We start from the raw sequence: 16,119 nt of genomic DNA, 5'->3' as shown, positions 1-16,119 counted from the left end.
AGAATAGTGAAAACAATTCTTGACAATAAAAGAACTTCTGTGGGAATCACCATCCTTGACCTCAAGCTGTACTACAGAGCAATAGTGATTAAAATAGCATGATATTGGTACAGAGACAGACATGTTAATCAGTGGAATAGAATTGAAGTCCCAGAAATAAAACCACATACTTATGGATACTTGATCTTTGACAAAGAAGCCAAAAAATGTACAATGGAAAAAAGAAAGCATCTTCAATAAATGGTGCTGATCTACCTGGCAATCTGTGTGTAGAAAAATGAAAATAGATCCACATTTGTCACCTTGCTCAAGTCCAAGTGGATCAAGGACCTCAACATAAAACCAGATACACTGAATCTAATAGAAGAGAAAGTGGGAAAGAGCCTTGAACTCATTGGCACAAGGGGAAACTTCCTAAACAGAACTCTAATGGCTCACGCTCTAAGATCAACAATTGATAAATGGGACTTCACGAAACTGGAAAGCTTCTGTAAGGACATTATCAATAGGACAAATAGGCAACCTGCATTTTGGGAAAAAATCTTCACTAATTCAACATCCGATAGAGGGCTAATATCCAAAATATATAAAGCACTCAAGAAGCTAACCACCAAAAAACCCAAACAACCCAGTCAAGAAATAGGGTATAGAACTAAACCAAGAATTCACAACAGAGGAATCTCAAATGGCTGAGAAGCACCTAAAGAAATGTTCAAAGTCCTTAGAGATCAGAGAACTGCAAATCAAAATGACCCTGAGATTTTACCTGACACCAATCAGAATGGCTAAGATCAAAAACTCAGGTGACAACACATATTGGAGAGGATGTGGAGAAAGAAGAACACTCCTCCATTGCTGATGGGGCTGCAAACTAGTACAACCACTCTGGAAATCACTCTGGAGGTTCCTCAGAAGATTGGAAATAGATCTACCTGGAGACCCAGGTATACCACTCTTGGGAATATACCCAAGTATGCCCCACCATGCCACAGGGGTACATGTTCCACTATGTTCATAGTGGCTTTATTTGTGATAGCCAGAATTTGGAAACAACCCAGATGTCCCTCAATGGAAGGATGGATACAGATAGTGTGGTACATTTACACAATGGAATACTATTCAGCTATTAAGAATGAGGACATCCTGAGTTTTGCAGGCAAGTGGATGGAACTAGAAAATTTCATCCTGAGTGAGGTAACTCAGACCTCAAAGCTTGCTCAGCCTGCTTTCTTCTACAACCCACCATCACCAAGGCCAGAGATGGCACCACCAATAATTGGCTAGGCCCTCTTACATCAATCACTAATTAAGAAACTCTCTTAAGAACTTGAACACCATCTGGCTTGAAACTGTGCATGAGACCTGTTGTGTTTGGAAGATACTTTCTCTGGAGTTGTTCATTCCATTCTGGTTCTTAAAATCTGCCTCTTCTGCATAGTCTCCTGAGCCCCTTAGGGAAGAGCTTTGATGAAGACATAACATTAAGGACTGAGTTCTCTAAAATCTCTTAATCTTTGCACACTGTTTTAATGTTGGTCTCTGAGTTAGTTCCCATCTACTCAGTGTAAAGCCACTGTCTCCCCTATTATTTCATTTAGATTTCTTTCATCTATGTCTACATACACATACAATCAAACACATGCATGTATATATATGTATTTATATATGTATACATACATGTATGTATATATGAAGATATATATGTATAAAATTCTACTATAGGTTTCCATATAGTACCTCAAATGGTCCATAACATTAGTTGTCCTTCCCCTAGTCCCTTAATTAGCTCATTTTCCATTTCCCTCCCCATTTAACCTTCTCTCTCCATTCCCCTCTTTTCTTAACTATATATTCTACTTTTTTCTTTCTTGGGAGAGCTGTTCCTCCCAACCCAAGTCCCATACTAGCTACTTAAGCTATTGATTAAGCTAGCTACACACACACACACACACACACACACACACACACACACACACACACACACCATGTGCTGCACACATGTGTAACTTTTAATATTAATATATATAAGGAAAAACATACAATATTTTTCTTTTACGGTCTGTCTAGATTGCTTCACTCAGGATGATTTCTTTCTATCTCCATTTGTTTATCTGAAAGTTAAAGTTTTTGTAAAAAATTTTTTAAAAACAATTAAAATTTTAATCTTTTACAGTCCAGACTTTATCCCCCTCCCAGTCTACTTCTGCACACTCATACCTCCTCCCCCTATCTCCACTAAGGTGTGCCCCCAACCCCAATCCCAATCAGAAATCCCCACTCACTGGGGCCTCCAGTCTCTTGAGGGTAGGTGCATCTTCTATGACTGAGTCCAGATCCAGCAGTCCTTTGCTGTATATGTGTTGGGGACCTCATATCAGCAGGTGTATGCTGCCTGGTTGGTGGTTCAGTGTCTGAGAGATCTTGGGGGTCCAGGTTAGTTGAGATTGCTGGTCTTCTTATAGGGTCGCCCTCCTCCTCAGCTTCTAGATTTTCCCTAATTCAATCACAGGGGTCAGCAGCTTCTGTCCACTGGCTGGGTGTAAATTTCTGTATCTGATTCTTTCATCGGCTTCTTGGGTCATGATAGGCCCCTTTTTGTGAGCACATCATAGCCTCAGTAATAGTGTCAGGCCTTGGGGCCTCCCCTTGACCTGGATCCCAATTTGGGCCTGTCACTGGACTTCCTTTTCCTCAGGCTCTTCTCCATTTTGTCCCTGCAGTTCTTTACTAAATAGCATTCCATTGTGAAATTGAGTTATATTTTAATTATCCATTCATCAGTTGACTGACATCTAGGCTGTTTCCAATTTCTGGCTATTTTAAGTACATCATCAATGAACATGGATGAGCCAAATGTATCTGCAGTAGAATGGAGAGACCTTTGGGTATATGCCTAAGAATGGTGCAGTGGATCTTGAGGTAGATCCACTTGAAGCTTCTTAAGAAACTGCCACAATGATTTCCATATTGACTATGTAAGTTTGCATTCATACCAGCAACGGATGGGTGTTCTTCTTTACTCCCATCTTTACTGAATGAGCTGTTATTTGTCTCATTATCTTGGCCATATTGACTGGGGGTAAGATGAAATCTCAAAATAGTTCTAATTTACATTCCCCTGATGGCAAAGGATTCTAACATCTCTTTGAATGCTTTTCAGTCATTTGACTTTCATCTTTTGAGAACTCTCTGATTACTTCTGTACCACATCTTTGTGTTGTATTCTTGATGTCTAGTTTTAAAAGTTAAAAAAAACCCCATATTTTAGATACTATTTTTTTTGATGTGTAATTGATAAATTGCTTCCCCTTCCTTTAGCCTGCTGTTTTGCCCAAATGATAGTATCATTTGTTGTACAGGGGCTTTTCAGTCTCATGAGGTCCTAGCACCTGTGCTATTGGTGTTCTGTTCAGAAAGTCATTTCTTGTGTCAATGAAGTCAAGTCTGTTCTTCACTTCCTCTTCTATCAGATTCAAGGATATATGGTCTTATGTTGAGTTCCTTGATCTATTTGGAGTTGAGTTTTGAGGAGGGTGATAGGTGTGTATCCATTTGCATTATTATACATTGAGTCATCCAGTTTGATCATAATCATTTGTTAGAGACCTTTTCCCTAGTGTATATTTCAGACTTCCTTTTAAAAAGAAATCAGGTGTCCATAGGTATATCTGAGTCTTCAAATTGATTCTACTGGTCAATCTTTCTGTTTTTATGCTATTAGCATTCTTCTTCTTCTTCTTCTTCTTCTTCTTCATTATTATTATTATTATTATTATTATTATTATTATTATTGTTACTATAGTTCTGTAATACAACTTGAAATCTGGTATGGTGATTCCTCCAACAGTTGTTTTCTTATTCAGGATTGCTTTGGCTATCCTGTGTGTATGTGTATGTGAATGTGTGTGCATGTGTTTCTATAGGAAGTGAAGATTGTTTTTTCAGTTTCTGTCAAGAATTGTGTTGGGATTTTGATGGAGATTGCATTAAATCTGTATATAGCTTTTGGCTACTGTCACTGTATTCATCACGCTGACTCATGAACACAGATCTTTCCATCTTCTGATATCTTCAACTTATTTTATCAATGTCTCAAAGTTTTTAATCATACAAGTCTTCTTTCACTTGCTTAGTTATCCCAAGATATTTTATTTTTTTTAGGCAATTGTGAAAAATACTGTTTTTCTGGTCTGACTCTCAATTTGTTTGAAATCTGTAGATAGAAGAGCTAGTTATTTTTGTGTGTTAGTTTTGAATCTAAATGCAGGGGTCTCTGAAACTTTCACAGACAGCTGAGAGAGATGAGTTGTGGGAGGCAAGAAGGTAGTTCAGCTCAAAACAACTTAGTAGCAGTTGTTTCAAATATTGGGAGCCTGCCCCTGAGTATTTATTTTAAGCACATTTAAAACTTTATTATTATAAATAAGTACACTGTAGCTGTTTTCAGACACCCCAGAAGAGGGCGTCAGATCTCATGATGGATGGTTGTGAGCTACCATGTGGTTGCTGGGATTTGAACTCAGGACATCTGGGAGAGCAGTCAGTGCTCTTACCCACTGAGCCATCTCACCAGCCCTATTTTAAGCACATTTAAACACAGCACAATTTGGAGAAAATCATTCTGAGGATGTTTATCTCAATCCCATGTGTACAACAAAGCATACATAAGTCTTCTTGAGGATCAAAGTAAGCAAAATACAGATCAGACAAGACAACAAGGAAACTCTCTGTAAAGTACATACAGATAGGTTCTATACAGTGACAGAGAAAAACAGGTTTACAATTGACTGAGGAAAAAAACCCCATATTTACAGTAAGGTTCTGGAAGAGGGTCCAGTGCCATAAAATTTCTGGCAGATAATGCAAAATATCCACTCCAGGCTCTTGGGTGAAAAACACGCTTTGCATTTCTTCCTTTGAACCTTGAACCAACAAATGATGTTGGTCTAATTGGATGTCTGCATGCAGAAGAATGTAAACAGATCCAAATTTATCACCCTGCATAAAACTCAAGTCCAAGTGGATCAAAGACATCAACGTAAGACTGGATACATGAAATCTAACAGAATAGAAAGCAGAAAATAGCTTTGAACACAGGAGACAACTTCCTGAACAAAAAAACAACTGACAAATGGAACCTCATGAAACTAAAAAGTTTCAGTAAGGCATAGGAAAGTGTCAATAGGACAAAATGGCAGCCTACAAGTTGGAAAAAGATCTTTTCAACCCTGTATCCAACTGAGGGCTAGTATACAATATTTATAAAGAACTCAAGGAATTAGAGACACCAACAACCTATATAACCCAATTAAAAATGGAGTACAGAGCTAACCAGAATTCTTAACATTGATGATGGGTGTGTAAACTTGTACAACAACTTTGGAAATCAAGTTGGTGGCTTCTAGGGAAACTGGAGATAGTTTTATCTCAAGACCCAACTATACCAGTCCTGGGCATATACCCAAAAGATGCCCCACTACATCACAGAGACACTTGCCCATTTGTAATAGCCAGAAACTGGAAACAATCCAGATGCCTTTCACCTGAAGAATGGTTAGAGAAAAGATAGTACATCTGTACAATGGAATACTGTTCAGCTATTGAAAACAAAGACATCTTGAATTTTCAGGGAAATGGATGAATCATGAGCATATGATCCTAAGTGAGGTAACCCAGAGCCAAAGAAGACATGGATGCTATGAACTCTCCTACCAAATTCCATCTATATCTACTTCCAATGACTAGTTTCCCTATCTGAGTGAGATTCACACATCTGCCCTTGGACATCCCTTTTACCCAGTTTCTTTGGGTCTTTAGTAAATGGAATTGGGGTGGGAAGGGGGTGGCTGCAAGTGCACTGCTAAAAGGACTCCAGTGGTTTTGGCAACTCCAACATATTGAGTTGTTCAATGCAACCCAGACATCATTTTCACAGCTTCACACAATGGCCTCTCTGGGATCCATGTAGGGTTTCTCCTGTCACACACAGGGCCTCAGTGGCTTTCCTTAACCATGGAGGAAGAGTTCATAGCCCCTTTATTCCTATATCCTCCATGACTTTAAAGCCAGAACCACATGGCCACGCTGCCAAGTTTTGTTGCCTGTTTGGAGAGAACTTGGTCCTCCCTTGAATTACACTTGCATAAATTTTGATATGTTGTTGCTTTTTAGTAACACATAATTTCTTAGGCCTTTCAAAAGTCATAGAATTAGGTAGGTGTGGTCTCACCCTGAGGGTACCACTCCCTTTAGTCCATTTTTACTTCATGTCTTCCAGCATAAACCAAGGTTCCAACATTAAATTTTCTGGTAACATTTTTCTACTTAAACCATACGTTTATATTTCTCTTAGCCCTTGCTTGCTCTTTTTCAATGTAGATGTGTACAAGAATGATAACTAATAACTACATAATAGAGTGAGGATTAGCCAGTCTTGAAATCTCCTCTGCCAATGAAATTAGCCCCAAGTGCTTCAATTTAGCCTTAGAAGATTCCCAGGACAAGGGCAGAAAGTAGCCACATTCCTTGCAAAAACATCACAAGAATGTCTCTTACTCAGTTGCTAGTATTGTTCCCCTTTGAAACCTTCTGAGCTGGGTTTCCCTAGTACACATTGCTCTCAGCACTACTTACTGTCTTCCAAACTCCTTCTAGGATGGCCCATTATGCCGTATTTATAGTGCTAACTGCTTTTCTGGTTCATAATACCAAAAATTTTCACATTCCTCTAAAAGAGTCTAGCATGATGAGGTTGGTCACAGTAATAGTTCATGTCTTGGTACTAACTTCTGTACTAACTGTTTTTCTCTGAGGAGATACCATGGCCAAAACACTTGTAGAAGAAAGAGTTTATTGGGGGACTTGCTTATAGTTTTAGAGAGTTAGTTTATGATTATCATAGCAGGGAGCATGGGAGCAGGCATGTGAGCATGGTGCTAGAGTAGTAGCTGAGAGCTTACACTTGATCTATGAGGAGGAGGACGGAGGGAGGAACAGGGAGGAAGGAATATGGAGGAAGGGATGTTGGGAGGAAAAGAGGGAGGGAGGGAAGAAGGGAAGGAGGAAAGGAGAGAGAAAGGGAGAGAGAGAGAGAAGGACAGAGAGAGAGAGAGAGAGAGAGAGAGAGAGAGAGAGAGAGAGAGAGAGAGAGAGAGAGAATGAGAATATGGGAGAATGCTGTGTGGGAATGGCTTGGGTTTTGAAACCTTAAAGCCCACCCCCCAGAGATGCGCTCCTCTAAGACCACAACTCCTAATTATTTCCAAACAATTCCACCTTTGTTCAGTAACAGAAATATTATAGCCATGAACTTCCTAAGTCTACCTTGCAAATGATAGCTAAGAAACTTTATAAATGATAAAAAGGAACTTGGTTTACTATAAATACATTACTCACTAAGTCTAGAAAATGAAAACATGTTTCTGGTAACCCCCACACAATCATCTAGAATTACTGAGATCCATACCTTGATACATACTTTTTGGGTAGAATAAATGATAATTCATTTCCTATATCATTTTCCAACATAGCACCTGGAACATGCTGCTGAACCATTGTAATGATACTATCAACATCACAATACTGTTCCTTCTCCATGACTATATGATATCCAGCACCTGAAATAAACCATTTAGATGACCAACTGAAGAAGCTTTCTACTTCTTTTTTTTAATACACTTAAGATCAATCTTTGCTCTTCATGGTTCAGGTTATCTACTTCTACAAGAAAGAAGTTATGGTTTGCCATAAGACCTTCAGTAATGAAAATGTGGTAGCTGATACAAAAGCTTTCAAATGGCACTCTAAGACACTGAATAAACAATAGCTACTTCTAGAATTTCAACATAATCCTTAGAGAACCATAATGATTTAGCACATGTATCCAAACATAGCTGACATATAAACGTGAGGCCCCTGTTACTGGGCTACTTATCTTGAAATAGAAGTCTTAATAATCATTTATTTGCTGTTGTTGTACACCATGTATCAGACATTAATCTAAACCCCAAGGATACACAAGTAAGTATCACAAATAAAAATATATTTTATCAGGATGTTTCAATCTGTAAAGTAATCATAAACTTTGAAAACTGAAATTGGTATCTAAATTGACATTAGATAATATTTAAAAAAATCTATCTGGGGTTACAGGCAGTTTGAGAAATGGCTGAGCAGTCACCAGCACGTGTTTCTCTTGCAGAGGATCTAGGTTTGGCTCTTGGCACCCATATGGTGCTTTTCAAGCGCCCATAGTGAGCTCTAGGAAGCTCAATGTCCTGACTTCCACTGGCACCAGGCATGTGGTGTGCATACGTACATGCAGGCAAATACATCCTTATACACAAGATATAATAATCTAATAAATATATGTATGAGAATATGATCAAAATATTATAAATGAAATTCTCAAGGGATTATGTTCTATAAAGTGGGGCTATTGTCATAGGAGATCAGTAATTGAGTTGAGTGGACTCAAATCCTGAATAAATTTATGTTAATTAACATTTAATTATTTCTACTTATATTTATATACTCTAATTTTAGAATCTTACTGCCATGACTTACATTTATAGCCTCAAGTGAAAATTCCTGCTGTGATTTTTAACCCACAATAATTCACTGTTTATGATACCGATTTAGTCACTTACTATAGATACATACAATTATCAAATTGCTTTATTTCACTCATATAATCTTATTTTATTTGAATATTTGGCCTGCATATATGTCCGTGAACCACATGCATGCCTAGTTTCTGTGGAGGGTACACGAGGGCAATGGATTCCTTGGGACTGGAATTATAGATGATTATGAGCTGCCCTGTAGGTGACGAAAATTTAACCTAGATCCTCTGCAAGAGCAACAAGTGTTCTAAACCACTGAGCCATTTCTCCAGCCCTCACTTATTTGATTAACTTATTCTGCATCACATTCTTATTGCTAATCACAACACTTCAGACTCATGTCATTATGATGGGGATTTGATACTGGTTGGCAACAAAGAAATTAAAATGAGGGATATTGCATTCCTTCTCTCAATGGATAACTGACTGACTGATTGAATGAATGAATCAACCAGTTATTTCAATCAGCCAAATAACTGTCTGGATGTAGGAATACATTACAGAGACAAAGGTTGACAGCAAGTACAAAATGGGTCAGCAACTTTGTGTAAAATTGCAAAAACCACGATCAAAATACATAAGAAAATCTCAAAGAAGGAAAAAATATTTTTTTAAAATTATAATAATTGAGACCAAGATTGCAGAATAGAAGGTCATTAAGTTTGGGGTATATAATCAAAATATAATGAAGATAATGTTAAGAGTATTATTAAGGTATTGGTATCCTAAGAAAGATCAAATGGAGCAAGACCATATATCTGTTTCAGGAATACTGAAGAGCCACAGCAGTGCAAGGTCCCCCTGACCATGATGGCAACGCGGTCACCCAGGACGTCAGCTTCATCCATGTAGTGGGTGGTCAGTAAGATGGTCCGATTGTGTTTATAATGCTGAAGGATATCCCAGGTGGCCCTTCTTGACACTGGGTCCATGCCAGATGATGGTTCATCAAGTATCACTACCTAAAAGCCAGAAGAACAATTCTATGACCACTGATAACTAATACTAGGCTGCTTTACTATTTGAAGGGAGAACCCTGGAACTAAGGCACAGATTGACAACTACAGTAGATGTGAACCTAAGAAAATAGCAATGATCCCAAACATCATTTTATACCAGCTGGGATAAAAATGTAGATGACTCCTTCTTTCATTGTCATGTTTCCTTTCATATTCATATTCATATCAGCTTGCAGGTTTTAGAGAGCTGAGCTTTCCAACAGCTGCAGCAACTCATACAGAGTCCCTGCTTCACCTCCCACTCTGTGCTCACATGTTCCCCTTTCTTTGTCTTTTGAATACCTTGGAGCCCCCCATAAGTGCTAAAATGATGGAGAGTTTGCGCCTCACTCCTCCACTCACTGAGCCTGATAATGTATGGTAGTTTTCTTGCAGGTTAAAAGCAGACAGCATACTGTCAATTTCCACACAGTTTATGTTTTGAGGTACTCCTTTTACCTGGAAAGAGAAGCCAGAATTCATATTATGCATCCAATTTTATTGTCAGAAAGAATCAAGGATCATTACACATTATACAGATACAAGTGTATTGCAGATCTATCCCTAGAAATACTTTATATCTGTTTTATTTACATCAATTAAAAGTGTCTTCTATCTTGTATATCTTCCCTCACACTAAGGGACAGTTCCTAAACTAAAAATTTTCAGAGACTAGAGATGTAACTTGGTGGCAGAGTATGAGAAAGTCCCAGGATAAAGATATCTGTAGCCCATTAACAAAGACATGGGAACACACACATGCACGTACATGCACACATCTGTGATGAGCTCCATACCCTGTGAAAATTTATAGCCTACCGACCATGTTAATCACAGGGAAAGGGAAAGTCAGCAGCTGTCTTGAGAAGCCCAGAATCTAGAGTCCCACCGAGACAAGGACGCATTAAGCACTTTCTTGTGTACCCGTTAGCATGAACTCCAAGCAATGCAAAGCAGGCAAGTGAGCTCTGTAGTCCAGACTGAGAGTAAAGAGAAACTTTCCAGTTTGATTTGAATTGAAAAGGAAACCAGACAGCCAGAGGACCAAATGTTTTTCTCCTTCTTTTGTACACCAGTCATAGAATTCTCCTGGTGAAGACACTGACAGGAATAAATAAGAAGTCTGTAGGAGTCAAACTCTGAGGGAGAAGAAAACTATCCCATAGATCTCTGGCTCCATTAGGGAAGGCTCACAGCCTACTCTTGTCTTTCTCCAGGTTGGATGTAGCACAGTCATGGAAGGAGATAATTTCTGGCTCAACAAATGACAAAAGAATCTGGGAAAGCAGGAAGTACACAGAGAGAAGACAAGCAGGAAAATGATGTTGTACAGGATGTTAACAAAGTTGCGTAGTCATTACAACATTTGCATATACAGATCTAATCCTAACAGATGAATAGCAAACACTGAAAACCATGACTGAACCACTTCCCAGTGTAAGATGGACCAACAGATACTATGTACATGGTAGAGACTGAGACTATAGTAAAAGAGCTCTGAATATTGACATAATTGTAGTCATTCATTCAAACAAACAAAACAAAACAAAACAAAACAAAACAAAACAAAACTCTTGCTGAACCAGGAGCTTGGCAGCCCCAGAACCTTAGTAAACTACACTGTCAGGAGATTGTGGATCAAGTACTGTAGAACAATATAGTGAAGTTTAAAGTTTTTTTCAAAATAGTAAAATAAATTTAATTTAAAAAGTTAAAATAGATCTGCATATCAAAAAGGAAAGTCAATTTTACTAAGTAATTTTATAAGATATACTTCTGACTTACCATACAGTAGAAAAAAAGGTGTTCTGATAGTGTCAAATCATCAAACAATAGGTCGTGTTGAGGGCAGAAGCCCAAGTCTTTTCTAATTTCAATCATGTTATCTGAAATATTATATCCATTAATATAGGCCTCTCCTTTGGTAGCAGCAAAACGACCTAGAAGTACATAGAAGACATGGAATAAGCTAAGTTTTCATGTAATAAACAATACACTTGCAAGCTCCTATTAGATTCTGAATATTAAGGGAATTGGTACTGTTGTCTACAGAGAAATAAAGAAAAACACCCAGGAACTGCCTCTGAGGCATTAGTCCTTTTTATTTATTTATGAAATTTATTAATAAAACATTCAGGTTAGTTGCTATAGTCTAATACATCAGTGTAATCAGATAGTTACTGCATATGTAAAATACTACGTAGAAGTGTTATAGCACTGAGGAAAGTTTTCCCAGGGTACATGCTATAGCTCTGAAGGGAAAGGTTTCCATGACGGAAGTGTTGCAGCTCTGAAAGGAAAGGTATCCTAATAGTTGGGAACCAAGGAGTACCAGCATACAGCACAAAGTTACACAGCACAGCAAACCTCATTCCAGATACTTACTGGGAAAGACCCATGAGGGTGGCAGCCTATACTCGGGGCAAGAAGCAGTATAGAACAGAAGATAGTCTTTACATAGGGTTTCTTTGAGGGACAGAACTTTCCAGGATGGCTTGAGGTAGAGGTGTCAGCTTGGTAAACTTGTAGCAATGGACTACAAAGTAGAAGATAATGTACATATTGTTTATTTAGATTTAGGGAGAGACAAAGAGAGTAAGTCAGAGGCCAAGCCTGGCCAATAGATGCAGGCTGTCCTAGAACCCCTGGGTAGGGTGGTTCATGAGAGTTGAATAGAAGGATGAGTCTGGGTTAGTCCAAGTAAAGGGAAAGATATTTTTTGACTGGGGGTCGAGAGAAATAGAAAAGAAGGTACCCTTGAAGTCTAGGACAGAGAAGTGAGAGGTGTCTGAGGGGATGGTGGAGAGGAAAGAATGGGGGCTGGGTACTATGTGGTAAAGGGGACCACTGCCGGGAAGAGTGGCCATCCTGATCCCTTGGGTTTGAGAGTCTGCCTATGGTTATTTTATAAATTATAGCTAGATTGTCATTTTAAGGGATAACTTGGAAATAGTCCTAATTTTGGACAGGAAGGACACTGAATAGAGAGCTCAGACTTAGGGATTTCTGTCTTTCCTTTCTCTTCTCTTTTCTTTCTTTCTTAGGTAAAAGGTAAAGGGTTGAAAAGAAAACTAATAGAAGAGAAAGTGAGGAAGAGCCTAGAATACATGGGCACAGGGATAAAGTTCCTGAACAGAACACCAATGGCTTATGCTCTAAGATCAAGAACTGACAAATGGGACTTCATAAAACTGCAAAGCTTTTGTAAGGCAAAGGACAAAATGGCAGCCCACAGATTGGGAAAATATCTTACCAATCCTTCATCTGATAGAGAATATATATATAACTCAAGAAGTTAGACTCCAGACAATCAAATAGCCCCATTAAAAATGGGGTACAGAGCTAAACAAAGAATTTTCAACTGAGGAAACTCAAATGGTAGAGAAGCACCTAAGAAATGTTCAACATCTTTAGTCATCAGGGAAATGCAAATCAAAACAACCCTGAGATTCCCCCTCACATTAGTCAGAATGGCTAAGATCAAAAACTCAGCCGACAGGAGATGCTGCCAAGGATGTGGAGAAAAAGGAACACTCCTCCATTGCTGGTAGGATTGCAAGCAGGTACAACCACTTTGGAAATCAGTCTGGTGGCTCCTCAGAAACTTGGGCATAGTATTGCCTGAGGACCCAGCTATACCACTCCTGGGCATATACCCAAAAGATGCTCCAACATATAACATATAATAAGGCTCCACTATGTTCATAGCAGCCTTATTTATAATAGCCGGAAGCTGGAAAGAACCCAGATGTCCTTCAACAGATGAATGAATACAGAAAATGTAGTATATTTACACAGTGGAGTACTACTCAGCTATTAAAAACAATGAATTCATGAAATTCTTTTTTTTTTCTTATAAGGACAACATTTAATTGGAGATGGCTTACAGTTTCAGAGGTTCAGTCCATTATCATCAAGATGGGAGCATGGCAGCCTCCAAGCAGGCATGGTGCAGGAGGAACTGAGAGTTCTACATCTTCATCTGAAGGCTTCTAGTGGAAAACTGGAGAATTCATGAAATTCTTAAGCAAATGGATAGAACTAGAAAATATCATTCTGAGTGAAGTAACCCAATCACAGAAGAACACACGTGTTAAGTGATAAGTGGATATTAGCCCAAAAGTTTGGAATACTCAAGATACAATTCACAGACCACATGAAGCTCAAGAAGAAGGAAGACCAAAGTGTGGGTGCTTCAGTCTGTCTTAGAAGGGGTAACAAAATACGGAAGCAAATACAGAGACAGTGGAGTAGAGAGTGAAGGAAAGGCTATCCCCAAGACTGCTCCACCTGGGGATCCATCCCATACATAGTCACCAAACCAAGAAATTATTGTGGATGCCAAGATGTGTATGCTGACAGGAGCCTGATAATAGCTGTCTCCTGAGAGGCTCTGCCAGAGCCTGACATATACAGAGGTGGAGGTTCCTACCCAACCATTGAACTGATCATGGGGTTCCCGATGGAGAAGTTTGAGAAAGGACTGAAGGAGCTGAAGGTGTTTGCAACCCCATAGAGAGAACAACAATATCAACCAACAGATCTCCCAGGGTCTAAACCACCAACCAAGGAGCACAAGATGGCTCCAGCCATATATATAGCAGAGGATAGCCTTGTTTGGTATCAATGGGAGAAGAGGCCCTTGGTCACATGAAGGCTCAATGCCCCAGTGTAGGGGAATGCAAGGGCAGGGAGGTAGGAGTTGGTTGGTGGGTCAGGGCATACCCTCATATAAACAGGAGGAGGGGGGATGAGACAGGGAGTTACTGCAGGGGAAATCAGGAAAGGAGATGACATTTCAAATGTAAATAAATAAAATATCCAGTAAAAAAAAGAATACAAGGCTTGGGGCTGGGGAGATTGTTCAGTGGTTAAGAGCACTGAGTGTTCTTTTAGAGGTCCTGAGTTCAATTACCAGCAACCACATGGTGGCTTACAACCATCTGTAATATGATCTGATGCCATCTTCTGGTATGTTTGAAGATAGCTACAGTATACTCATCTAAAGTAAACAAACAAATAAATACATAAACCAAAAAAAAAAAAAAAAGAAAAGAAAAGAATATAAGGCTTAGACCCAGTCCTTCCAATAGCTTCTATTGCAAAATGTTTAGGATGAGTAATGCAAGTTAAGGGTCAGATACTAATCTCATGGTAATATTAGATTCTGATTTAATTATAATAAATTGTTTTCAATATTATCCAAATAGAAATAGCTAAGAGTAGTCAAGGTATAACAGTTCAGACATACTACATATACACAGTCTTCTAAAGCATCAGAGATCTATAAAATTAAAATTTAAAATCATTTCATCATTAATAAATCTTTTAACTAGGAGACATCTCTGCTCCTGACAGTATACCCATCCTACCTCAAAGAAGATATTGAGCATCATTACCTCCATACGGAGTTGCTCCAATTGCAGCAAGGTAGCCACTGGGCAAGAATTGCCCTAATCCATCTGCAGACAAAAAGATACTGTCCAGGAAAGGATGCATGATGCAGGATAGTCGAGAGCTTAGCTCTACCAAGTCAGAGCATGTTAGTCCTTCATAAGTCCTGCTTCACTTAGGGTCTGTCAGATGGTTCTAGATCAGAAGGCTGAAGACAGATGCTTCAGTGTTATCAGAAACATAGGGGACTGTCTAAGCAGTCAGCTGTATCTGTAAATAGTTTACGTTTTGGAAGCTATATTTGTGTGCTTCCTATATATTCAGGTAATATCTAATTCATTCTTGGATCCCTGATGGGGTCGAAGACTAATTATAGTCTGATAATCAAACTTAAGTTGCCTAGTGTTAAGGAAGATGATCTAGATTTGAAAAGATGGTTTTCAGATGGGAATGCAAGTTAAAATCAAAACATAATTCAGGTATAGAGTTGTAAACTCTTTAAATTAGGAGAGATGATAGAGTAATTTATCTAAATCAACAAAATTGATGGACTGGATATTATTAGTATATATCATACCTTATAGTTTACATTACTGTTATAATTATTTTCAATATATATCTGAGAGAAAAAGCCTTCTTAATGGACAAAAAGGGAGAACTGTAGCCACTTGTATTATCATGCTAATTATGTTCCCCTCATAAACCTGTTTGCAGTGTCCCACATGTAAGACACTGAGGAACCCTGCCCACAGCTGGTTCTGATTGGTAAAGAAAGATGCCAACAGCTAATGCCTGGGCAGGGCAGACAGAGGCGGGACTTTCAGGATTCCCAGGCTAGTGACAGACAGGAGAAGGAAGGAGACCCACCATGACAGGAGAAGAAAGATACCATGCCTGAGAAGGTATGAGACAGAGAGCACAGCCACAATGTAGGCACTGGGGAAAAGCAGCTTCAAGAGGGCCCCCTGACTGGGTCTAGGGCATCAAGGATGGAATATAGATTTTAATAAGTAATAACCTGGGAATACCAGAGGGAGGTAGATTACCCACATGGAGGTTAGGAAGTGGCCCATCCATTGAGCTGATTAAGGCATATAAAAATA

The 16,119-nt window shown here is 38.9% G+C and overlaps 1 protein-coding gene across 6 annotated transcripts in view; it reads right to left on the bottom strand.

Annotated features, from left to right (window-relative positions):
* The window catches only part of LOC116102882 (ATP-binding cassette sub-family A member 3-like), a 139,290-nt gene that overhangs the window by 54,458 nt on the left and 68,713 nt on the right, over nt 1-16,119 (bottom strand). For 5 of the 6 annotated variants that reach the window (XM_031388115.1, XM_031388118.1, XM_031388117.1 and 2 more), the window contains 4 exons: nt 11,408-11,562; nt 9,926-10,081; nt 9,376-9,586; nt 7,466-7,616 (listed from right to left, as the gene is read on the bottom strand). In XM_031388115.1, coding sequence (XP_031243975.1) covers nt 7,466-7,616; nt 9,376-9,586; nt 9,926-10,081; nt 11,408-11,562 — 673 coding nt within the window. The remainder of the gene's footprint in view (nt 1-7,465; nt 7,617-9,375; nt 9,587-9,925; nt 10,082-11,407; nt 11,563-16,119) is intronic. The other variant, XM_031388116.1, reaches the window with a different exon arrangement.

Source organism: Mastomys coucha, unplaced genomic scaffold (genome assembly GCF_008632895.1).
Source record: "Mastomys coucha isolate ucsf_1 unplaced genomic scaffold, UCSF_Mcou_1 pScaffold21, whole genome shotgun sequence".
Lineage (NCBI taxonomy): Eukaryota > Metazoa > Chordata > Mammalia > Rodentia > Muridae > Mastomys > Mastomys coucha.
Note: the sequence above shows the minus strand (reverse complement) of the source record. Positions and strands in the feature narration are given on the sequence as shown.